Source organism: Hyperolius riggenbachi, chromosome 1 (genome assembly GCF_040937935.1).
Source record: "Hyperolius riggenbachi isolate aHypRig1 chromosome 1, aHypRig1.pri, whole genome shotgun sequence".
Taxonomy (NCBI): Eukaryota; Metazoa; Chordata; class Amphibia; order Anura; family Hyperoliidae; genus Hyperolius; species Hyperolius riggenbachi.
Window position 1 is genome coordinate 358169241 of NC_090646.1, and position 27556 is coordinate 358196796.

Sequence of the window (27556 nt, forward strand, 5' to 3'; positions counted from 1 at the left end):
CGTCGCGTAGCAACAACCAATGACGCGGCGGCAGCGCTGAACACGGAAGTCTGCCTGAACACGGAAGCAGGGCAGACCAGAGTGGCTGAAAAGACTAGGAACGAGAGCGGTTGTCTCTCGTCTCGCTCCTAACTTGATGATGCACGTCGCGCGCTGCATAAGTCACTCTGCTGCCTGTGGGAGAACATCAGAATGGAACATTCCACATTGTACTCAGGTAGAAGAATCACCTCTAGCCAGTGGCGTAGCTAAGGAGCTGTGGGCCCCGATGCAAGTTTTACAATGGGGCCCCCCAAGCATTTTATAAATAACAATTGATACGATGCACCAAAACCTGCCAATGGCAACTACAGTGTCAGAAGGGCAAGAAGGGGATGGGGAACAGTTTGTTAATGATTACCACTATTCAAAGCATCTATAGAAGTGATTATTATGAGCACAGGACCAATAGAGAGCTAATACTATAGTTGAGGGAGGGCCCTTTGGGGCCCCTCTGGCCCAAGGGCCCCGATGCGGTCGCTACCTCTGCAACCCCTATTGCTACGCCCCTGCCTCTAGCATAATGACCTGCTCCAAAACCCGACGCCGTCAGTTTGCACAGGGGGCGCCGTCAGAAAGGTAGATTTAAAAAAAGACACGCAGCACAGCAAAATCATATGCTGTGTTCACTCTAACTTTTGTTGGTATATTGATTCATACTGCTGCTAGAATTTGGTCAACTTCGATAGTATTCCTTTAAATAGAAATAAAATACATTTATCATTATTGATTTATATAGTGCCATCACCTTCCACTACACTGTGCAATTAAATAATACATTCCAAAATAACTAAAAGAAATACAGTATAATATACCGTAGTTAAAATATATTTGTGAAAAGTTGGTATCAATAATATAAACAAACAATTTGCATAAATAAAAAAAAATAAGCAAAAAAATCTTAGGAAATAAAGAGAAATCATAATTTAAGTGCTGTTATTTATACATTAGGAATATGAATTTGATACAACATGGCACTGGAAGCGACTTTTATTATCATTTTTATTATTATTTAGTATTTCTAGAGCTTTGACATCTTCCATAGCAATGTACAGGGTATATTGTCTAGTCACTTAACTGTCCCTCAGAGGGGCTCACTATCTAATCCCTAGCATTGTCATATGTCTATGTATTTATCGTAGTCTAGGGTCAATTTTTAGGGGGAAGCCAATTAACTTATCGGTATGTTTTTGGGATGTGGGAGGAAACCGGAGTGCCTGGAAGAAACCCACGGGGAGAACATACAAACTACATTCAGATAGTGCTGGGAATCAAACCAGGGACCCAGAGAAGCAAGGCAAGTGTGCTAACCACTACACCACCGTGCTGCCTTTCATATAGATAAAGCACAAGATTAGGCTTATGATTATTCATTTTATAGAGGAAGAATCCGAGACAGTATGTTTTACAATGTACTGTTTAATAACACATAAATACTTATTGGCCAGTGTGGTTTGTTTTGCCTTCTTGCGGATCAGAACAACTGGAGCGGAAGGGAGAGGGTGGATTTTATAGCTTTGTCTTCTTTCAACCTACGTAACTGGTAAAACCTTGGGAGTATAATAAAGAGTGGGTAGTGGTTTCTATGGCAATAACATAGTTGATTGTTCTCATAAAGGAAGGCTTGTGTTGCATTAAAACAAATGTTTAGGGGCAGGATGGTTAATAAGAAGGTATTTGTCCTGAGAGTGCTGTAATGTTTGTGTCTGGCTGGTGTTGGAATATTGGTAAGAGAGAGGGACTACAGCAGAAGTGTCAAACTTAATCACATAAGGGACCAACATCTGAAACATGGGCTTAAGTTGCAGGTCACATTTTTTAACTGATTTAACATTTGTTGAACAGTTTCAAACTAGCGTTTCAATCAAAAATATCAATATTGATAGAGGGCAACAACCTTTTCCCTTAACCCTTTCGGGACTGGACGGTTCTGGCCCCTTAGGCCTTGTTCAGACTATACGCACTGCTTTGCGCATTTCAGAAGCGCATATAATGTACGACACGCAGCACATATGATGGGAACGATACCGTTCCCATCATATGTGCTGCGCAGCAGTGTGATGCGCAATTGCACTGCTGCATGCATTTTTCAAGAATCGCAGCGTTGACCCATTCACTGTAAAGAATTGGATCAGCATAGCAGCGCAGATGGCTTGCGATCGTATGCGCTGCGTTCAAATCGCACAGCCACCTGCACTAATTTATGTGAATGAGGCCTTAAGGACCACAGCGGCCCTTTCCCTATTCAGCCCTGTGATTTCTGCGATTGGCTCACAGTAATCACAGGATCCGGAGCCAATAAAATTTGCTCCTGACCGAGATGCGGAAACTCTGCTGTCACTGACGAATGGGTGCAGCAAGGGAATAAGGTGGTGAATAGTTGAATCTACGCCTTGTCAGAGCCGCACAGCCACCAGCACACACCATTTTAACTACATTGGTCTGGAAAAGATTAATAAATTAAATTTTAAAAAATCATGTATTTTCTTCAACATTATCATCAAGCAAAATAATAATATTGCTAAACTGCTGCAACATTTTTGGCTGTAGCGTTAGTAAACATTTCCTCTGTGATTAGTCTGCCTTTTAATTCTTGGACAGTTTGCTGTTTTTATATTTAGCACATTTAGCTCAATGCCTGGTGTCAAAATGCCAACATATATTGTGTTCCTTCATCACCAACACTGCCTACTAACACAGCACATACCAATTTATCTTCTCGAAGCACGGACATGTATTTGCTTCTCCATCTTTCATTAAATTGTCTTCCTTCAGCGTCAATCTTTTCTCTTCTTTGGACATTTTGGGATTGATTGTTGATATTTCTAATCACTGCTTGTTGACAAACCAGCTGTGAAACATTGATGTAAAAACGGCACTCTAGCAGCAGAATGTCTTTTCATGGATCATGGAATTGAAGTGCATTATGTGAGATGTATTTAATGGGAATATATAAAGTGAACCTCTAGACTAAAAATCTACTCAGCAGCACTGAAAAGGCTTGGTGTTTCATTAACAGCTTCACAGCATCAGAACTTTGTTTTTCATACCCAAGCCTAATTTTTAGCTTCTTAGAAGCTAAGCTCCACCCCATCAAAGAAAAGTGCCCGGGCATTTTTCCCCTCATGCTGTGCAAAGCATGATGGGATTTGTGATGTTGTTGTTCTCGTTGCCTAGCAGCTGGGAGGGGTGATCAGGACACAGGACAGTTGGAACTGTGTCTCATGCACCCTGTCACCTCCTTTCAACCAAAAAGATGACTGCCCCCATGAAATCACAAACCTTTGCCTGTTCTTTTAAAACAGGGTGGGTAAGAGATTATATTACCTATCTATTTTAATTAACATAACTAATGTAACTTAATGGCAGTATGTTTGTTTGGGCTGAAGTTCCTCTTTAAGTGTTGCCATTCTTGCACTGTCAATGGCACAGGCCTCAAACCTGGTACAGTTGGTCATTGGGTGACTGGGGTTCAAATTCAGAAAAGGGGGTGGAGCCACAGCCAATCAGATTTGTTTAATTTCAATGCAAATTATTGATGCCAAAGGCCGCAAAGCTCACAAACTAGGTCATTTGAGTAATTGTGTGTTAGGGTTAGAAAAAGTGGGTGGAGCCAACATCAGCCAAATACATACCCAGGCAACCCCGTGCCAACAGCTAGTATATATATATATATATATACATATATATATATATATATATATATATATATATATATATATATATATACAGTACAGACCAAAAGTTTGGACACACCTTCTCATTCAAAGAGATTTCTTTTCTTTATTTTGATGACTATGAACATTGTAGATTCACACTGAAGGCATCCAAACTATGAATTAACACATGTGGAAGTATAGTACATAACCAAAAAGTGTGAAACAACTGAAAATATGTCATATTCTAGGTTCTTCAAATAGCCACCTTTTGCTTTGATTACTGCTTTGCACGCTCTTGGCATTCTCTTGATGAGCTTCAAGAGGCAGTCACCTGAAATGGTTTTCACTTCACAGGTGTGCCCTGTCAGGTTTAATAAGTGGGATTTCTTGCCTTATAAATGAGGTTGGGACCATCAGTTGCATTGTGGAGAAGTCAGGTGGATACACAGCTGATAGTCCTACTAAATAGACTGTTAGAATTTGTATTATGGCAAGAAAAAAGCAGCTAAGTAAAGAAAAACGAGTGGCCATCATTACTTTATGAAATGAAGGTCGGTCAGTCCGAAAATTGGGAAAACTTTGAAAGTGTTCCCAAGTGCAGTCTCAAAAACCATCAAACACTACAAAGAAACTGGCTCACATGCGGACCACCCCAGGAAAGGAAGACCAAGAGTCACCTCTGCTGCAGAGGATAAGTTCATCCGAGTCACCAGCCTCAGAAATTGCAGGTTAACAGCAGCTCAGATTAGAGACCAGGTCAATGCCACACAGAGTTCTAGCAGCAGACACATCTCTAGAACAACTGTTAAGATGAGACTGTGTGAATCAGGCCTTCATGGTAGAATATCTGCTAAGAAACCACTGCTAAGGACAGGCAACAAGAAGAAGAGACTTGTTTGGGCTAAAGAACACAAGGAATGAACATTAGACCAGTGGAAATCTGTGCTTTGGTCTGATGAGTCCAAATTTGAGATTTTTGGTTCCAACCACCGTGTCTTTGTGCGACGTAGAAAAGGTGAACGGATGGTCTGTGCAAGCCTGGTTCCCACCGTGAAGCATGGGGGAGGAGGAGTGATGGTGTGGGGGTGCTTTGCTGGTGACACTGTTGGGGATTTATTCAAAATTGAAGGCATACTGAACCAGCATGGCTACCACGCATCTTGCAGCGGCATGCTATTCCATCCGGTTTGCGTTTAGTTGGACCATCATTTATTTTTCAACAGGACAATGACCCCAAACACACCTCCAGGCCGTGTAAGGGCTATTTGACCAGGAAGGAGAGCGATGGGGTGCTGCGCCAGATGACCTGGCCTCCACAGTCACCAGACCTGAACCCAATCGAGATGGTTTTTCCAGTGAGCTGGACCGCAGAGTGAAGGCAAAAGGGCCAAAAAGTTCTAAGCATCTCTGGGAACTCCTTCAAGACTGTTGGAAGACCATTTCAGGTCACTACCTCTTGAAGCTCATCAAGGGAATGCCAACAGCGTGCAAAGCAGTAATCAAAGCAAAAGGTGGCTACTTTGAAGAACCTAGAATATTACATATTTTCAGTTGTTTCACACTTTTTGGTTGTGTACTATACTTCCACATGTGTTAATTCATAGTTTGGATGCCTTCAGTGTGAATCTACAATGTTCATAGTCATGAAATTAAAGAAAACTTTTTGAACGAGAAGGTGTGTCCAAACTTTTGGTCTGTACTGTATATACTTGGTGTCTCTCTCTCCCTCCCTCCCTCTTTGTGTGCCTGCTGTGTATATTTCTCTCTGTACAGAGTCCCCTTCTGCATAGACTAATAAAAAAAAAAAGCAGACAGCTCAGAATGCTGCACTCTACATTGCAGGCTGTAGTAACACTCCACTTATCGACAGCTCAGGCCAGGTGATAACTTCTCACACACTCAACACTTGCACTCCTCTCTGTGAATAAACATCCTGTCTTTAACTTTAGAATTCTGTCGCTATTTTAAGGATTGAAACCTTGACTTTAGAAATCTCTGCTTAACTTAACCTCTTGAGGACTGCAGTGCTAAACCCCCCTAGTGACCAGGCCATTTTAAGCAAAATGTGCCACTGCAGCTTTAAGGCTAAGCTGCAGATCTGCACAACACAGCACACACGTGATTTCCCCCCCCTTTTCTCCCCACCAACAGAGCTCTCTGTTGGTGGGGTCTGATCGCCCCCAGATTGTTTTTTTTTTTGTTTACAAATATTTTTGTTTCTTTTTTTATTAAAAAAAGCGTGTTCTTTTAAATCTATTCCCTCCCTCCCTCCCTCCTTCCCCACAGCCAGCCAATTGTGGCGATCGGCTGTCATAGGCTTCTGCCTATGAGAGCCGATCGCTCTCCAGTGTCCCAGGGGGACAGCCGTGTCACATGGCTGTCCCCAGTACAGCGCTGCTGCCGATCGCAGCGCTGTACGGGTAAATAGACGGCGATCACGCCGTCTATCAGTCTCCCGAGCGGCAATAGCCGCTCGGAGACTGAAGAGGGGGCGGAGCTCCGCCCTCCGAGAATGAGATGCGCGCGCAGCGTGCGCGCGATCTCATTCAAAACAGAGCCCCAGGACTTTACGCCAATTGGCGTTAGGCGGTCCTGGGGCTGCCGCCGCGGCCACGCCTACCGGCGTGACGCGGTCGGCAAGAGGTTAAAGACAGAATTCTTAACTTCAGGTTTGCCTGAGGTAAATTGTTTAGTCAATACTACATACCTTATCACCATGGTGATAACACTAGAAACAGCTCAGAAACGTTATTAAAGACAGGAGATGAACTTAGTCAATTGAATCCATTGTTTATACATTTCTGAATGAATGAGCAGTGCCATCAGCTTTGGCAGTGCTCATTCAAACTTGCAGACACTTTGATTGGCTTTGGCAATGACGGACTGGCAGGGCGGAAGCGGGCGTTCGATCGCACGTGGCACTGACAACAATTTGAGAGGTGCATATTTACACCCCTGATCTGCAGATGAAGCCCACAGGAGTGTAGATAAGCATGGCAGGGATTGGGAAGTTTGACACTTGAAGACTAGAAAATGGAAGTGTACCAACAATGCAAAAGTAGGGGAACAAGCCCATTCCAGCTCAGCACAGCTTTTTACCTTGGAAAATACCTGCCCAGTTTATATACACAGAGCATTGATTCCATTTCAGTTTTAGAAATATATAGGTGCCTGCAAATTCAAACAAATAAGTAATTGTAACGATCGATGAAGCACAGAGAGGTCTGATTACCGGTGATCTGCAGTATCACGGGGAATACAGACGTATACCAGATTATAAGTGATCTGCAGTATCATCGATAATCCGATATACAAGCTAACCTCTGTTCACCTGAGTAGAGTGTAGTGTTTTGGTGTAACAGTAACACTTTGAGGACAAGCCTCAGCGCAGTCAGAAGTACAACGCAGATTCCTTCCGCAGACCTGAGCTCTCCAAGACGGGAGGAGTCAGACCGACAGTAGGAAGGATTGTCTGAAAGTGACACTCAGGAGGAGGTGCCACTGACAGGACGGGGAACCGCCTCCAATAGTGAGGTCGGTTCTCGGGGTCGGACAAACCAGGTCGTACACACACGGACAGATAAAGTACAAGATCAGGAGGCAGAGGCGGGGTCTAGGTACAGGCAGAGTTCGGCAACGGGGTATCAGATATATCGAGGTACAAAATCAGGAGACAGAAGCAGAGTCAAGGAACGAGCCGGGGTTCGGCAACAGAGTATCAGAAAAATCGAGGTACAAGATCAGAGTTCAGGAGGATAGTCGAGCAGGCAATAGGTCATAACAGATAATCACAATCAAACTAGTACTTTAGCTATCAACAGAATCTAGCTAAGTGTAGGATTACAGCTCCAGCTGGTCCCGGCACACTTGCGGATCTGACTACGGATCTGGGTGCTCCCACATATGTGATCGCAACGCCAGACACCCGAGGAATGACCAACCAGCAGTATATATACACATATCCCTCTCCAGCACCTCCCACAGTGCTGGACCAATGAGAGGTGAAGCCAGAGTCAGCTGACCAGCCTGGTCAGCTGACTACCTCTGGCTGTCATATAAACCCTTCCTGAGTGCGCACGCGCGCGTCACTCTAAATCTAGAGGGACTACATGTCCCAGCCACACCAGCCCCGCTCTGTGGTACCTCCGCAGCGGCGGTATGCGCGCTAACCGCCGCGTCCAACGCGGCGGTTTCCCCGCGCTCCGCACAACCTTGCACGGAGACAGCCGCCTCATGCTGAGAGGAGGCGGCTGCCTCTCCGTGTGTGTGGCCACTGTGCGCGGAAAGAGCCGCCCGCCGCTGGCTCATGGCGGCAGCTCTTCCGCGCTTTCTCACAGTAATCTTTGGTAACGTTGAATTACCAAAGATTTTAAGTCCACATACATGTTTATTGTAATTTTAAGTAAACAGAAGTACAATTTTATAAAAACTAGTATAAAGCCTAGTATTATGGCCCGTGTTGATAGCTTGCCTCCAGGCTCCTTCTAGGAGGCAGAGCCTAGGTACTTGACACAGACTCCACACAGTGCCATATGATACTGAAGTTTGCGTAAATTTTCTATGTAGGAGGCTGGGGCAGCATTCGTGTGTTTTTAATTTTGTTTGGAATTCCACTTTAAGGCCAAGAAATTAATGAATTCATTTTGTTAATGGCACACTGCCTTAGCAATTATAAGATGGTGGTTATAAAAGGCCCCTGTTTTCACTGTAAACATGTGTGAGAAGGATGGAAGTGCTGTAAGCTGCACCTACCAGTGCCACAGGGGAAGCAATAAGTACATGCAAAGTGCAGGTTCCGTGCTTCAAATACAAAACAATAACTCAAGCCATTGTTTCTCCTTCTGGTGGCATTTGAGAGAGATGAGAGAGCCCTGTCTGTGGTGTCCATACATTTAGACTGTAGAACAGAACACTGTTCTGTTTGTATACCTGCATAAGATTATCTAGAGTGTTGCGGATTGTTGGTTGCTATTATGTCCTGCTAGAGCATGGCCCTTTTTCAATTTACTTTTTCTCCTGAGTTTTCTGCTAGGTGATATTATCACACTTTATCAATAAAATGCCTTTTAAGCCACCAGCAAGCAAGACAATACTCAGCATAACTCTCCTCTACTTTTTGATACTTTGTCAAACACAGAGTGAAAAGGTTATTTTAAACAGAAGATTAAACATTCTCTCCTAGAAGAAAACTCAGGAGTGAAAGCCAATTGTATAAGGGCTACAGAGTGAAGCTGCTGCTTATGTAGAGAGTTAGTGAAGCCTGTAATTAAACCTAGTTCCAGTTATCCTGCTTCCGTGACTACTGAACACAACACTGCCCTTGCAAGCTTACAATCTAAATCTTTATATGAGTTTGGACTGCAATCGAAACAGCACAAGTCTCGCTGATATCTAATTACAGGTAATGAAGCAATTCAAATCTGAGTGCAAGTAACAGATACAAAGTTTAATAGTTCAAGATTTGTTTGAAAACAGTGCACGTTCACCCCCTATGCCGCTCTAAGGCAGTAATGATTGGTGCAAGGGATCATGATCCCTGAACCAATCAGTGTGCCTTATAATGAATGATGTCTATTACAGCCAGTAATAGACATCATTAATGTAAGTTTGACACTAAAAATAATTCACAAGACTTAAAGAGGAACTCCAGTGAACATTTTACTGCTGACAGGTGATGTAGCTGCTGCATGGTTTTTGGCAGTTGGAACCAGCTGTAAACAGCTATTTCCCACAATGCAACAAGGTTCACAGACAGGAAACTGCCAAAAGTTTGAACTTTTCTTGTGGGAGGGGTTTCACCACAATATCAGTCATACAGCGCCCCCTGATGGTCTGTTTGTGAAAAGGAATAGATTTCAGCTACTGATTAAGATAAAGTTCAATTTTTGGTCAGAGTTTCTCTTTAAGGTGCGTACACACGCACTTCAGCAGCCACGACGGGTCCGTCGGCACCTCCCGCTGGGCGGGTTTTCAGCAGACAGTAGTGCGTGTGTATGCACTGTCGGGCGGACTGATAAGGCTGTTCTGTAAGGAACAGCCGTATCAGTCCGCTGACAGTGCATACACACGCACTACAGTCTGCTGAAAACCCGCCCAGCGGGAGGTGCCGACGGACCCATCGTTGGCTGCTGAAGTGCGTGTGTACGCACCTTTAAACACACACTCAACAGCGGTCTTTTAGGCTTGCTATTGTTCATCATTTGTATTGACTTCTTATCAATCTTATCAGCTGCTTGAACAATAGCAAGAGATTTTTTTAGGTGTTTCACAAGAAAAGTTGTGAGAGCCTAAAAGACCGCTGTTGAGTGTGTGTATAGGGCTTTATGCTGGGCATACACGGGTCGACCCAGCGACTCGATTAGCCACCGGATCGACTCCCGCCGCCGTCCAGATCGATTCCCGCTCGTCCCCGTGGGCGCTTCCTTATCTTCCGGTCGAATCCCCGCTATTGTCCGCCCGCAGGGATCGAGCGGGAAATCGATCCGGCGGGCTGAAAAGCAAACAGAAGCGCACAGATGGAAACAAGGCCTAATTGCTAGGCAGATAGATTGTTAGATAGGTAATTTCCAACATTGGAAGCGTTGGAAATTCTGGCAGGTAAATCTAATCCCATGTACATTATCTGATGACTGTCTGGATATCTAGCATGTGATTAACTCTGAAGTGTGCATGTGACTTTGTACACACTTTGTGTGCCACTTTTTCCCACAAATTATTTTAGCGTAATACTTTGTTTGCATAGCCCCAGAAGAAGAGTCTGGATGGCAGAAAAAGGCCACAAGTGTCACCATTATAGAGAGCTGACAACCAGAGCAATTCAAAAGGGGGTGTTTTGTAAGCTACCGACTAGTTTGCTGGAACTTTCCCAAGTGTGATTTTTTTGATTGTTGAGTTGAGTTTGTCCCTACCTATTTTTTATATAAGATGGGTTTAAGCTATCAGGTGGATAAAAATGTATTCTACAACTCATGATTAAAATAAGGTACCAAAATTAAAAGCTTGTAAAAAGAAACCAAAGTCAAGAATCTAAAATGGAATACATAAGTAGTTACCTTGGGGACTCAGCTTTTTAAAGTGTACTTGAGACAAAATAAAAGGAAAAATGTATACATACCTGGAGCTTCCTCCTGTGCTCTTCAACCTGATTGCTCCCTTGCCGATGTCCTCCGCCTCCTGGACCCTCCGAAATCCTCCCAGTAACTTCGGACAGTCGGGACTAGTCAGCACGGGCGCAGTGCAGCTGCGCGTGCTCCCTGTCATGCTCCCAGGGCTGGGCAGCACATGCGCAACGTGCCCTAACTCCTGTAGGAGGCGGAGAACAACAAAGGAGCGATCAGGCCAAAGGGGGCTGGAGGAAGCCCCAGGTATGTATGAATGATTCCTTTTCTTTAATCTCAGGTTTACTTTAAATATGTATGCCATCAGGGTATATTATTATTATTTTTGCAAATAAGGGCTTGCAATTATTGCTAGGGTGCAATGAGAAAACAAAAAACACAACGTAGAAAAAATACACTTTTATTTTCAAATAATATATTATCCCCATACATTGCACTAGGAACATAATTTAAATGTTGGGATGACCAGGACAAATTGGCAAATAAAATGTGTGGGTTTTTATCTTCAGTAGCATTATTTTAAAACTATAATGGTTGACAATAGAGAAATAGGGTACTTTTTCATTTTTCCACCTTATTTTTTCCTTTAAAATGCATAAAAAATAAAGTAATTGCTAAAAAAAAATTAGCCTCAAAAGCCTAATTTGTGTAAAAAAAACACCAAGATATAGATCATTTAGGTGTGATGAGTAGTGATAAAGTTATTGGTGAATGAATGGGAGGAGCGCTGAAATGTAAATTGCTTGAATGCATAAGGGCCGGGTCACATGGTCGTCTGCCAGTGTGTCGGTCCAATTGCTTTTATGCAAGCGTGCAGAAAAGGATTTGACATCTTCCAGGGGTTTCTGGCAGTTTTCCTTCCCACAGGGGATAGGGAGGCACAGCAGTAAGCAACCCTTGCAGTGCAGGAAAATAATCATATCTCTTCAGGTGCATTTTAAAAAACTGACAAAGTTTTGTAACTATTCCCCATGATATGAAAACCTAGAACAAGAAGTTTAGGAATGAGTTCTATGCTGAAGGGTGACAGCTGTGACAAATGGGTGGAGTGGAGAATTTTAATGAGAATATCTCAACACTATAGTCACCAACTAATACAAGAAGCAAGCATGTAAGCCAGCTTATTGGCAACAATATGAAAATGAAAGATCACTTTTGGGTGTAGATGAAAATCGGGGAAGTCTGTGCTCATTATTTCTTCATTAACTTCAGCCATGTACATTATTTGACGCATTCATGCATGTGTTACTGCAGCAGCACATAATATAATATATTATACTAGCCGACCCGCGGCGTAGCATACGCCGCATAAGAGGGTAGAGAGCAGGAAGGGGGTATTGGGCACAGCGGCGGGAAGGGTGATTGGACTCCCCCCTCACCTGGGTCCCCCATGTGTGTTCTACCTCCAGCTTAAGCTCAGCAGGAACCCCCCCTCACCTGGGTCCCCCATGTGTGTTCTACCTCCAGCTTAAGCTCAGCAGAAACCACCCCCCCACTTACCTGGGTCCCCCATATGCGCTCCCCCTCCTGCTTAAGCACAGTAGCAGCCTTGACTATTAGTAAGAGGCAGTGGGCGGGGATGACTCACCTCTTCCGTGTTCCATTGTGCGTTCCACTGTCGTCACTTCCAGCAATGCTACCCACTGTATTGGAGTAATTTGCCTTTTTAAAACAGAAGGAAATCTGTAATAATTCAGCTATAAGTGAACATTTGTGATTACCCACAATGCACTGCTACTAAATATGCAAATTACCCCTTTTCCCCCTTGGTAAGCCAAGCAAGCATCCAGAGCCACTGGTGTATAGCAAGCATATAGCTTTACAATTTACACAGTCATATCAAACCCACATGTAGATAGTCTGTTTCAGACTTTTGGTCCACACCAGTACATGGCTAAGATTAATATGGCTGTATGAGATAGGACTTGGACCAGTACAACAGAGTAACCAAGCAGCTCAGGGTGTCCCAAACCACTCGGAATGTATAGGGGGATAAAAGAGACCAAAAAGACCTCCTACTAAAAAAAGCAAAGCTTGGTGTAATTTGCCTTCCTAAAACAGAAGGAAATATGCAATAATTCAGCTATAAGTGAACATTTGTGGTTACCCACAATGCACTGCTACTAAATATGCAAACAATTCCTTTTCACCCTTAGTAAGCCAAGCAAGCATCCAGAACCACTGGTGTATAGCAAGCCTACAGCTTTAAATTTTACACAGCCATACCAAACTCACATGTGACAGCCTGTTTCAGACTTTTGGTCCTCATCTGTTCATGGCAAGGATTTATATGGCTGTATGAGATAGGGCTTGGACCAGTACACCAGAGTATCCAAGCAGCTCAGGATGACCCAAACCACTCAGAACGTATAGGTGGATAAAAGGGACCAAAAAGACCTTCTACTAAAAAAATCAAAGCTTGGTGCAATTTGCCTTCTTAAAACAGAAGAAAATCTGCAATAATACAGCTATAAATGAACATTTGTGCTTTCCCACAATGTACTGCTACTAAATATGCAAAGCATTCCTTTTTACTCTTGGTAAGTCAAGCAAGCCTATAGCTTTACGTTTTACACAGTCATATCAAACCCACATGTGACAGCCTATTTCAGACATTTGGTCCCCATCAGTACATAGCAGGGATTGATAAGGCTGTATGAGATAGGGCTTGGACCAGTACAACAGAGTAACCAAGCAGCTCAGGGTGACCCAAACTACTAAGAATGTATAAGAGGATAAAAAAGACCAAAAAGCCCTCCTACTAAAAAAAGCAAAGCTTAGTGTAATTTTCCTTCTTGAAACAGAAGCAAATCTGCAATAATTCAGCTATAAGTGAACATTTGTGGGTACCCACAATGCACCGCTACTGAATATGCAAATTATCCCTCTTTGCCCTTGGTTTGATATGACACTACTTCTTCTTCTTGCTTGGACCAGCCCCTTCTTCTTGCTTGGACCGGCCGTGGGGGCAGGGCGCTACTTCTTCTTCTTGCTTGAAGGTTGAGGCACTTACCCTATTATATATATAGATAATAATACCACATGCCAACAGTGGGTTTAATGTGCATGCAAAAACATATTAGAAGTGAATATGCCCCATGATTAACATGGACTGTCAGTTCTAATACATTTTGTCCGTTAAATTTAAACTGGCGGGACTAATTCTTTACTGAAATGATATTGAGCTTTACCTTATGTCAGTTGTGTGTGGTCTAGTGTTAAGGTGGCCACACACCATACAATTTTTTAAATATCTGTTCAATTCAAGAATAGGAATCCATTTTTCTGACTGATTGTAACAATTCAAAAATCTGACCAATATACCATAAAATAATTGAAAGCTCAGAAAAATTTGATTGGAACTGTACATCAAGTAATTGACAATCCATCACACACTATACAATTCTTGGTCTGAAATTTCCAACATATCCAACCTCCAAAAATTGAAAAAAAGCAATGGGAAATTAAATCGGATTTATCGATCAGAAAAAAAGAAAAGGTCATGATTTTTTGGGACAACCGTTCGAAATTATCAAGTTGGTGAAAAATTGGATCTTTCAATTGTATGGTGTGTGGCCACCTTTAGTCATGGAGAGAATCCGAAGACATAACAACATAAGTTGTTCAGGTGATACCTTTAATGACTAACTGTACAAGATGTCTTTGCAAGCTTTCAAAACATTTCTTCTTCAGGCATTATAGAGAACTGGATCAGAACAGTTCTGATTTAGTTCTGCAGCATGCCTGAAGAAGAAACTTAAAGTTTCGAAATCTTACATAGACTATCTTGTACAGTTAGTCATTAAAAGTATCACCTGAACAACTTTTGTTGTTATCTCTTCGGATATATCTTATGTGTGACCATTGCAGTAGATAGATGATACTGATTGCATTGTAATAAGCAGAGGCTTGTATGTGTGCTATTATATGGAGAATACCCGTTCTGTGTCCCGTGTTGATATCCCGATAGCTGGAGCCTAAATATAGACTCCAGTCTTGGAACAGCCCAGGAAAACTGCTGAGGGAAACAAGAGGTACGATTCCCTCTCATCCTAAACATAGTAAGCTGACGGCAGAAAGAAAACCTCTTCACACAGACTGTACGCTTTCATTCATACTATATCTTGCCTGCAAGGATATTTCTATTCTTCCACTGCTTTGGGTGGGAATGGGATTGTTTGTCTTGACAGTGTCCCCTCACTGAAGTTTATTTCATTCACCTCAGGAGGGTTTGCATGTGCAGATCCTGCCAGATTTCTTGCCATAGACTTCATTCCTTTTCAGGACCCTGATTCATTGCTTCAAGCCTGACTGCTTAATTACCACAAAGCAATGCTTATTCATGCATTATGTTTCCTTGTGTATATTGGGTTTTAGCACGCATGTCTCCTGATACATAGAGGCAATAAACTTATCAGGCTATCTTTGCTCTTATAACAGAAAGGAATATGGGGCTGTAAGAAAAGTGTGCGCCCCTTGGAATTTCTCCATGAAGGGCTTTTAAAATATTATACAGTTAGAGGAACTTTACTTAATGCAACCATCCTGTGCCCATGCAGGTCCTCAACGATCCTCTGTTTCTCCTGACCGCACGTATCCTCATTCGTGTTTATTCCGACAAGGGTGTCCTGCGCAAGTGCAGTACGACGCTCTTGCCAACGTGAATACATATGAGGATGTGTGCGGCCTGGGCCACGCAGGCGCAGTGGCTCCGAAACTAATCCCCGGTGGGGGAACGGAGGATCGTTAAGGACCTGCGTGTGCACAGGACGGTTGCAGGGAGCTGGTAGAAGCCCCAGATAAATTAATCTCTTTTTCATTACTTTGGTTAAGGTTCACTTTAAATACAGATACATATGTAACTGGCTATATTTGATGTGTACACAGGTATCTTTTATATATAACATCTCTGCAATAAGAATAAAGCCCAACGAGTAGTTGTGTCACCAGTGGGGATGGTCAATGAGATGCAAATAATTCTGCGCTGATGCAGGTTTATGCAAATTTTGTATTCAAATGTATGCAACTAATTAAATTCCTCCTTTGCAGGAGTTGATTGGTCCATTTTTCAGGGTAGGAACACACTAGCCAGAAATGCAAGCGTGGCAGAAAACGCAGCAGAAAATGCACATAATGCAAGTCAATAGGCCGCATGGAAAAACGCATGTTTGTGTTCTGCAATGTGTGTTTTTTTTTAAAACGCAGGACTTGCTGCATATTTTTCCAAAACGCACACAATGAATGTCAATAGTGATGCAGAGGTATTGCGTCTTAGTGCGTTTGAGTTTGATTATGTATTTCTGCTTCCTGTTGACTTCCTAGTGATTAACATAAAACGCATATGTGATTTATATATGCCACCCGCAAACACATTAAAACGGACACAAATGCAAGAACAAAAACACAAACGCACTGAAGGCGCACACAAAACGCACAAATGCATATGCAGCAATACGCTAACTTTGCTGCACTAAACGCACTAAAACGCAAGACCTCTGCGTCACCATTGACTTTCATTATGTGCATTTTAGATGCGTTTTGGAAAAATATCCAGCAAGACCAGCGTTTTTAAAAACACACATTGCAGAATGCAAACATATGCATTTTTTCACTCATAGACTTGCATTATGTGCGTTTTGGCAGCATTTTCTGCAATGCCAGCGTTTCTGCCTAGTGTGTTCCTACCCTGAAGCTGCATACCTTTTCATACATACAAAGCTATTTTGCAAACTGGCATTCATATATCATTTTAATATGTGTTTAGAACATTACAAAAGAGCAGTCATTTTCATATGAGCTTTCATTTGTTTAATGAATGTATTTCAGTGTTACCACATTCTCAGCTCCTGTACCAATTCTGCATGAATGGGATGGCCGACAGGTTAGAGTGTCAGCTACCTTAAAATTCTTAAGCTTTGGTACTGATGAAATGTCTTTTTGTTACATACTCTTAATCAACAAGATTGTTATATGTAAATTAGAGGAGTCGGAGGAATCATAAACTGCGGAGTCGGAGTTGGAGTGATTTTACTGTTGACTCCACAACCCTGGAAACAACACCTGGTTCCCTGAGTGCACTGGGAGAATAAGGCTCAAAACTAAATAGCATAGGTTTAAACATCACTGGGAGGGTGTTGTAACTTACCAATATAAAGCAATACATACTGTAAATATCTGAAGTGTTTCTGATGCTGAAACCAGGATAATTAAAGGAAATCCGAAGATAGTAAAGGCAAATATGTAGATACGTACTTCGGGAGAGGGAACCCTTTGGATCCTACATAGGTTACTCTTGTCCACTAGTGTTGATCGAACAGTGCTCAACACTATTCGTTATTCCCTGAATAATGGGCCGTTCGGGTTCAAGTCAAGCACAGCCGAACATCGCATGGTGTTCGTGACGATGCTCGGCTAAGCTGCTCGAACTCCTCCCCCCTACTGTGATTGGCCGAGCATGCACCGAACTTGGCCGAGCGTGCACCAAACTGTGGCCGAGCGGTCACCCAAACGCGCGGCTCGTGCTGTGATTGGCCGAGGGGGTCACGTGGTTCGGGACTATAAATACCCGAACGCGCATTATCGACGCCATTTGCTTTGGGGTTTAGCTTTGGGTAGGTAGGAGGGAGCGTCAGCATAGCGCACTTCCAGCCAGGCCAGCCACAGGTCCCTGGCCCCCAGCCTCACCGCTGACAGTAGCACCCACAGAGCCCCTGCCTCACCACTGCCAGCCAGGCCAGCCACAGGGCCCTATCCTCACCGCTGACAGCACCCACAGGGCCTCTGACTCACCACTGCCAGCAGGCACTGCCAGCAGCAGTGTTGCACCAAAAGACAGTACCTTTAGTGGCAGGTGGGATCAGTTGTCTCCAAAAAAACACACTTTCTTGCAAATAATTTTGTCTTAGTGTTGAACCAAAAACAGTCATTTCAGTGCCAGGTGGAATCACTTGTGGCTCTAAAATAAACACAATTTATTGCTAAATCGTGGATTGGAAACGACTTCGCAACACCCCTCGACCAAGCACCATAAACATCTGTGCTGGGTTAGCGTGCCATTTTCAGGAATATCTAATTTCTATTACATTTATAACTGCATGGCGACGAAATGCATTGCTTTACGCATGCATTTTGTCCTCAGGCCAGGCCTGGGTTGGGTCTCAAAGCGTGGCCTTGCTCTCCTGTACCTCCTCTTCCATCCTGTGTGCTGGGTTAGCGTTGCCGGTCCCATTTTCAGGAATATCTCATTTCTATTACATTTATCACTGCATGGCGACACAATGCATTGCTTTACGCATGCATTTTGTCCTCAGGCCAGGCCTGGGTTATGTCTCAAAGCGTGGACTTCTCCTCCTGTACCTCCTCTTCCATCCTGTGTGCTGGGTTAGCTTTGCCGGTCCCATTGGTACTACGACAGCTTTTCAGGATCTCATTTCCCCCCCCGCCACACACACACACACTGGCCTCAATTCACGGAGCATTATCAAACGTTTATCAAACACTTTCTCAAACGTTTGATAATTTACCTCATGGGTAAAATCTCATTTTAAATTCACTAAAGTGTTATATATTTATCGAATGTTTTACCGATAAAACGTTCAACAAATATATAAAACCTTAGTGAAATTTTACCCATGAGGTAAATTATCAAACGTTTGATAAAGTGTTTGATAATGCTCCGTGAATTGAGGCCATTATTTCCAAGCCATTTTGCAGAAGTTTCCCTATTTTTTTGTGGTTTTTCTGGTCTGCAAAGCAGGAATATTCGGGTCCCTATTGACTTCCATTATGTTCGGGATTCGGCACGAATATGCCAAATATCTGGACCATGTTCGGCTGAACCGAACTGAACCCGAATATCTTTATGTTCGATCAACACTACTGTCCACCTCAATCCCTCCGTTCCAATACTGGGACCCCTAAACGTCCATGGAGCTTGCCCGCAGTAGCACAGAGCCACCACTTGGGCTCTGTGGATATAAGTGTTTTGTTTACAGTATATTTACTTTTCATGACAGCAGGCAAATTTGATTTGCTTTTGTCTGTGTCATGCCTGAAGAAGAAGCTTGCAAGGAAATCTTGTACAATTAGTCATTAAAGGTATTACCTAAACAACTTCTGCTGTTCTGTCTTCAGAAGCATGTGCTGTGTTACAGAGAAGGGAGAAGGAAGATGAGCAAGTGACATTCCACCACCAGCATCACTGGGTAGACATAAGGGCAATTAGCGAAGGACTCTGTGGCCACCGATCAGTGTCAAGCTGGCCACTAACGGTCCAATTTCTAGCGAAAAATCGTTCGAGCGATCAGAAATTCTGATCGGACGAAAAATCGTTCACTACACCATCAACTAACCAATCATTGCTTCCTATCTATCACGACCACCAAGAAAATCCAAATTTTCGTTCGACGAAAATTCATTCGGGCGACATTTTTTTCACTCGTTCATAATCTATTGTGTCCATCAATGGAGATTATTTACAACCAATCCGATCAGAATTTCTGATCGCTCGAACGATTTTTCGCTAGAAATTGGACAGTTAGTGGCCAGCTTCAGGTGGTCGCAGAGTGGTTTAACAACAGTAAACAATAGTAACTGCCAAGCACATTATTCCCCTCCATACCCCAGCAACTGGAAGCTGCACCATTATGTACCGTGCTGTTGTTCCTCCTCCCCACTCCATAGAAACAGTACATGCTGCTCAGATATTGCAAAGCAATGTGTCTGTACAGCACTCGCTGCCCACAAAGGTGTGTACGCATACAATGCTGATAGATCCTACGGTGATGTGATTTGCCGGTTTCCTTCAGGCACAGATAACAAAGCTGTACAGCTGAAAACACATAACAGAGGTTCAGAGAGAACAATAAGCCCAGAAGAGTGAAAGAGGTATTTTACATTGCTGTTTATGTAACAGATCTGTAGAGGGATTGCTAATTTACAGACATTAAGCACTTTCAGATGTAACCAAACCTCCCAAGGGAAGGTGCCTGTTTAAAGGAAAGGAGGCATAATTGTTGATAACATTAAAGTTATGTAAGCTACTTATAACAGTGAGTGGTCTGGTAACTGCGTACTCGTCATTGCAGTTATACTTTCATAGCAGTGATCTTACAGTATTTTTCATTGTCGTATCTTTATTGACCCCCTGTGCTATAAGGTTGTTTGAGAAGTGGCCAGTGTGTATTCACATTATTTTGTATATTGCTCTGCACAGTATGTGGTATCTTTATGATTAAATGATAAAATAAATAACAAGTGTTTAATGTTATTAAGAGAAGTAAAATATTTGCACATGTGTATCCATTAATTACATTTTAGAAGAATTTCTAACCTTTTCATTTCATGGGATATGGAACCAGGGCTTGTGAGCAGACCCCAATAACTAAGATGCAATTTATAAAGTCCCCAATTTTGGTTCTGAGCTTTCAGGAAGAATATATTTCAGGGCATCTTAAAGATGCTTATGCTTGAAAAATCATGGGAACAAAATGATTTGTAAAATCTAAAACTGAATAGAGATCCAAGAGACAACTGGGCCAAACAGAACATATTCAGTGTTTTAGATTGGCCAATCAAAGTTCTGACATCAGCTCCACAGAAATGCTGTAATATGATATGTAGCAGACCATTAAAATAAGAAAAGCCCCAAATATATTTGACGTACTGACATATTATGCACAAACACACCAATCACTGAGTACAAGTCACACAAGTTAGTTACACATAACTGGAGTTACTGCCAGTTGACGAAATTCCAGCTATGTATTGAACTAATTAGTTACATTGACTGTTTATGCCAGGAGCAGTCTCTCATTCATTTTTTATTGCATTATAATGAATGGAAATCGAAATGCATGTGCAAGAATGTGTTGGAAAACATGCATTGTGATTCCACAGTAAAACGCATTGCATGGTTGGAAACATAGTCAAATCTATGGGCAATCATGCATATCAATAAATCCAGAAAAGTTCCCCATAAGCAAAGATGCATGAATAACGGAAAACAAAATTATTTATTATGGCTTCCCACAACGTGTTTCGTCCAACAGGCCTCCATCAGGGGCTGATGAGTCCTATTGGATTAAACTCGTTGGGCTGAGCCAGAGCATCTTGACGTCATTGAAGGATGTACCAGCCAGTTGTTTAGCGGGAATCGTGTCTGCTGTGCAAGCCAGGCAGAGAGGGATACCAAGCAGGGCTCCGCCGTGAGATCCTTAGAAGTGCCTGGTTGGACAGGCTAGATCTATTGATGTGCTTTTAACTTGTTGGACACATGCAATAATTGGCTAGCAGGAGAAGCTGCTTGATAACAGAATTACACTATGGATTGTTTTTATCAGGGCTGTGGAGTCGGTACAAAAATCTTCCAACTCCTCAGTTTATGAAACCTCTGACTCCAGGTACCCAAAATGGCTCAGACTCTGAGTCCTCTACTCTGGCCTCTTAGTCTACTACTTACCAGGGCTGTGGATTTTGTACGAAAACCATCCGACTCTGACTCCTTAGTTTATGAAATCTCCGACTCCGTGTACCCAAAATTGCTCCGACTCCACAGCCCTGGTTTTTATGTTTATGTTTTATGAGATTGGATTAAAACCTTGTTGCTGTAACCTCTGAGGTGTGGAGGAGCTGCTTTTTCTCTCTTCAGAAGGAGTGATCGAGATATAAACACGCTAGATCCACCTGGTTTTTCGAGGTGGCTACAATTCGGTGAGCCCTTTCACTGTTGGTAGGGGGTTTATATATGTATCATCACAAGGGTGGTGTCTGTGCTTATCCGGCTACTTTAACCCCTGGTGCTGCCTTCAAAGCTTACCGGTGGATCCAAAAGCATTTTGCAGATTTTCTAAGTTAGCTTTTATGTTTTTAATTTATTTTAGGAAGCGATATACAGCAACAGTGAGTGCAGGTTGAACATTGACTTGAATGAATTATGATGAATACATTTGCAACAATAATTACTGTAATTGATAAGAGTTGGTACGTCCAAAAACTAGGTGAAAGGTGATAAATCAAAAATAAATAATTCACAAATACATATTATGCTTGCAAAAAGTGCATCTAAGCTCTTCTGATGCCCCTGAGGAGCACATTGCAACACTGAAAATGCTTTGAAAATGCAAATGTGGGGAAAGGAGCCTAAAGGATCTATTCATCTATAACCCTAGAACATTTCTGAGGATTCACAAGTTGTTATACAATAACTGTGTGCATAGCAGCTTCCAGCCTTTAGTGAGTCCACTGATACATTTGTGCTTCTGTTTTCAGCCATTTAGTAAATGGTGCCAACTGCAGCCAAAAGAAGCAGAGAAGGTTCCGGAAAGTGCCTGGAAATTCCTCTTCTACTGTGCATCATGGTCTTATTGCTCATACCTCCTATTCTTTACCAAACACAACTTCTTTCATGACCCAGCCTCAACCTTCCATGGTACGTGTGAAGATGCTATTTCTATATGATCGTTGCACAGGATGTGCCAATATTGTTTATGTTTGCCCATTCACAAAATTCTTCTCATGAATTATCTCGTTTTATCTGTTTTGCACTAAAAGCTTTTCTGTACCCAACAAACAAAACAGGACTAAAAATAAGGCGAAAAAGTAGAAAATCATTTGTGAGTGATTTCTTTCTTTCTTTTTTCTGTTCGAATAATCAATTTATAGATAAGGTGAGAAATACCGTAAGTAAGGAGAGATAATTTAGGGGGGGATTAAAAAAAGCTAGTCATAGTCATTATTGTTCTGATTAGCAGATAAACCCGACTGACCTGTTTGCACATCCTGGGCCTTATTTAGTAAGGTACTCCTAGCCTGGAGAATGTAGGTGATCCTGCAAACTTGTTCTGGAGTTATTTAAAATTGTCAACACTAGTCAAACCCGACCATAGCAAATGTTGCTGAAGCAGGTAATTTCGGTGCCAGTGGCACCATGATAAAATGGACGCCACATAGAACACAATATTTATTGCAGCTATGGCAGCGCCCATGCAGGTGGCACCTGATAAATAGGCTGGGGATGAGTGGGGTGGGGAAGTAGGTTAAGCTTAGGTATTGGTAAAGGAGGGTTAGTGCTGCTGACTGCCACCATCCAAGGTTGAAGTATATTATGCTCTTGATTTTATATAGGCAGTCACATAGCACAATCAGCAACATTTCAAAACCTCAAAGCTAGTAATTATTTCACAAGCTATGCTGCATGAAGACAACTTGGGCCATATGCTATTCACTTTTTCTCCTGAGTTTCTGGTACTTTTCAATTCCAAAGGGCTGAAAAGTTATTTTAACCACTCTGCGACTGCCTAACGCTGGTCGGCAGCCGCAGAGTGGCTCTGTTGTTGCTCCATGATGCCATATGGCATCATCCTGTGAGGAGCGAGATTAGACGGGAGCTTGCATGAGCGCAAGCTGCCGTCACTATAAACAACAGGCACCAGCGATCAGCCTGCCAGCGGCTGATCAGCGTTGGCAGGCTGTGTTCTTTATTTACATGCAAAAATATATTTATATAGCGCTGACATCTAACGCAGCGCTGCACATAGGATTGCCTTGTCACTTAAAGAGACTCTGAAGCGAGTATAAATTTACTTTTCAGTATAACCGCTGCTAAAACGTCGCTATCCCGCGGCAAAACGAGGGGTTTATACCCCCCTCCAAAATCCACAACTTTCTTGGTCGTGGATTTTGCTGCTCATGGAGACAGAGCTTACGGCTGCAGCTCTGCCTCCATGCGCGTCAATCGGCGCACGGATCTCCGCCTCTCCTCCGCCCCTCTCTGTGAAGGCAGATCGAGAGGGGCGGGGAGAGGCGGCGATCAGCCGGGATTGACTCGCTGAGAGGCAGAGCTAAGGCCATAAGCTCTGCCTCATCAGGAAGCTCTCCCCGGAGGTAGGAGAGGGGATTTCGGGGTATAAACCCCTCGTTTTACCGCGCGATAGCGCCGTTTTAGCAGCGATTATACTGATTAACATGACTGCATGTTAAAAAAGTAAATTTATACTCACTTCAGAGTCTCTTTAACTGTCCCTCTGATGGGCTCACAATCTAATCCCTAGCTTAGTCATATGTCTATGTATGTATAGTGTAGGGCCAATTTAGGGGGGGGGGGGGGGTTTAAAAAAAATGCTAAAATTTTAGTCTTTTTTAACCGATAAAAAAAAATAAAAAGCAGCAATCAGATACCACCAAAAGACAACTCTATTTGTGAGAAGAAAGAAGGTAAGGTTAATTTGGGTGTATGACCGAGCAATAAACTGTTAAAGTTGTGAAGTGCCGAATTGTAAAAAATGGCCTGGTCACTAGGAGGGTATAAACCTCTGGTCCTCAAGTGGTTAAAGAGAAGATGAAAAATTATCTCCAAGGAGATAACTCAGGAGAAAAAGTGAATTGCATATGGCCATTATGTATTATGCTGCATGACACAAAACATTTATATCGCACTTTTCTCCTAGTGGTCTCAAAGTGCCAGAGCTGCAGTCACTAGGACGCGCTCTATAGGCAGTAGCAGCGTTAGAGAGTAAGTACCACAAGGTCTCCTACTGAATAGCTGCTGACTTACTGAACAGGCAGAGCAGAGATTTAAACCCATGTCAAGCCCAAGCCCTATTCAAGCCCTATAGCAGAGGCAGAGCCCTTAACCAGTACACTATCCAGACCAAGAAGTTTTGTACAACAGCCTTTTTATATTCTGAGACTCTGCCCAATGAGTGGGCTCAAAGCCCTTAGGGCCCATTCACATTAGGACGATTAGTGGCTGTTTACCACTAATTACCGAACCACTAGCACTTTTTAAAGCCCTAGTGCAACATTAACTTTATAGCAGTGATCTAACTGCCGCGATTGTCGTAGATCGCGAGCGATTCGTGATTAGCAGCAATCGGTAAATGCGGTGCATGCAGCGGTTTCCCACCATTGAAGTGCGATCGCGATTAGCATGCTATAAAAGCGCTAATTGCAATGGCAAAGAAAGTGTGAAGTGTACAGTGATTTTATTATTCACCAACATAAGTTTAATGTTTAAAAGTGTGAATGGGCCCTTACACCAATCACACAGGTCTATGCCTAGCCAGACCTGATGGGAAACTACGCAGCCAATATCTGATTGGAGACATAGACATGGATGCTGCACTTGTTATCGTAGTAGCAGGCACACTACTGGAGAACCGCGGGTCATGCTGCTAGCATATCTCATGATACTTACGTACGGAAGTAACTGTAATATTTCTTTGTGTGCACGGTAATATTACCCATGTTTATTGAATCAATCCCTAAGTGTACAATTTTTTGACACTCCTCTCCTTGGCTGACTGACATTATGTTTGGGTACTTGGAAATGATAGGGGACATACTGGTCCTCGAGTTTTTCTTTAATAGCATATTTAAAGAGACTCTGAAATCTCCGAAAATTCAGCTTTTTATTGCAAAAACCTGTTCAACATTATTGCCCCAACTAAAACGCTGCATCCCCGTGGCTGAAATCTAATTAAATCCTCCCAAACGCCCCGGCGCACACTGCGGGGAGCGCTTCCATGAGAGGCAGAGCTTTCAGCTGCAGCTCTGCCTCTACACATGTCTATCAGCCCGTATCTCCGCCTCCGCCTGCCCCTCTCAGTCTTCCTTCACTGAGAGGGACAGGGGAGAGGCGGAGACATGCATGGATTGACACACATGGAGGCAGAGCTGCAGCTGAAAGCTCTGCCTCCCAGTGCAGCAAAATCCACGACCAAGAAGGTCATGTATTTTGCGAGGGAAGATTGGGGGGATTTAGTTAGAGTTCAGCCACGGGGATGCAGCGTTTTAGTTAGGGCAATAATGTTGAACAGATTTTTGCAATTACGGTGAACATAGTTCAGACCATGGTAAGTGCCCCTGTGTGTCAATCTGGATTGATTGGGTGACCCCCTGCCCATATCAGCATGCACCACTTTATCTCCTTGATTAGGTGCCCTCCTATATGAACAAATAGGGGAATTTTTTAATGTTTCAACCTCTTGAAAACTATTTGTTAGTAAATGCCAATGGCGTTTCACTACCTTGGCTATACTGTTGCTCTCAGTGCCTATATCTGGTAATGAAGTGGATAAGTCCAATCGTATCCTGAGACTGGTGTCCCCTGTGACAACCAGCCAATCTGTCCTGCACTTTGCCCACAACCTCCAAGGATAGCCCGTTTGTAGTCATTTGCTTTGCATCTCATCAATTCTTTGCTCTTTCCACCACTCTCCTCTCAACTTGTTGAAACTGACTGATTGACACCTTAGTAGACTCCAGATGAAAACTTCCGAAGTGCCACAGGGAATTCACATTCGTCAGCTTGATATAGAGCTCAGTGACCAACCTCTAACCCCTTCTCATGACCATAGTATCCAGGAAACTGGTCTGTTTCATGGAACTATGTAATGTTAATTTAATGTCTGTACACCTTGACATCATCTCGGCTACAAAGTTATAAAGGGTTGAATATGGCCCCGCCCATACGCTTAAATATACAGTATCTATACCATTGTAGTGCATGATTCTGAAAAAGCATGTTCCTGTAAACATACATCTCCTCATAAATGCCCATATAGATGTTTGCATAGGACAGGGCTATATTAGACCCCATCCCGCCCCCCTCATTAACATTATAGAATTGGTCCTTAAATCGAAAGTAATTATATTTCAGTACAACCTCAAGTAATGAAAATACAACAAAGCACCCCGACACTGCGCTCACACACGTTTAAACAAGTCCAATATAGGCAGGCAAGCGACCACTGGTCAGTCTAATATAGACAAAATGTTGTAATAGTGGGAGCGCTCTTCCCAGATGCGTGCACCATCAGTCAATCAAAAGTCTCTCATGTATATGGATAAGCGCTCAATGCTTGCTTGCAACTCAAAATATAGAGGCAGATAAAATAAGCCCCCCCTTCGGGGAAAGACTCACCAGAGGATGCGGCCTTCAGGGCCCGTTATCGCTTTCGGGGTATTGGCCACCCCGCGGCCTCTCTGGCGATCCACTAGGATACAGTGTGAAGCTAACAGCGCGGCTGTTTGAGAGGCTGGAGACAGACAAGGGAAGCTGCAGGAACATGTGCTACCTGGAGCGGTAACCCGTGGATTGCCAGTGAGACCTGGAGCAGTAACCTGTGGATTGCCAGAGAGGCCGCGGGGTGGCCAATACCCCGAAAGCGATAACGGGCCCTGAAGGCCGCATCCTCTGGTGAGTCTTTCCCCGAAGGGGGGGCTTATTTTATCTGCCTCTATATTTTGAGTTGCAAGCAAGCATTGAGCGCTTATCCATATACATGAGAGACTTTTGAACCTCAAGTAATGCACATACAAATCTGATCTGTACGAAGGGACCTCCCTGATGTGGAATGGAGGTATAGAGGCTCTGCACGTCCAGAGTGATGAGGAGATACTCCCCTTACAATGGCTGCATGCTTTGGATAATATTGAGGAACATGTGGGTGTCCCACAGATAAGATTTCTGCATGACAACATAAGGTCTCATAAGTCTGTCCACATATTTAGCTATGGGGGCAAATACAAAGTCCAACCAAGCCACGATGGGCCAGACTGGTAGGTTGTCTAGTCTAGTGTGGAATTTGGGAGAAACATTTATCACAAGGCTGATAGGATAAGACTGAATCAATAAATTGGCGAGTTTCTCATCTATCTTCTAGAGATAGGGAGGGTTAGTGTGAGAATAGGGTTAGGTTTAGTGTTAAATATTGGCAGATTTAGCGGCTGGGGGACAAT

At 43.1% G+C, this 27556-nt stretch overlaps 1 protein-coding gene across 1 annotated transcript in view; it reads left to right on the plus strand.

Moving 5' to 3' along the window:
- CERS1 (ceramide synthase 1) overlaps nucleotides 1-27556 on the plus strand; it is a 95965-nt gene that overhangs the window by 23271 nt on the left and 45138 nt on the right. The window contains exon 2 of the mRNA XM_068271279.1: nucleotides 22085-22244. Coding sequence (XP_068127380.1) covers nucleotides 22085-22244 — 160 coding nt within the window. The remainder of the gene's footprint in view (nucleotides 1-22084; nucleotides 22245-27556) is intronic.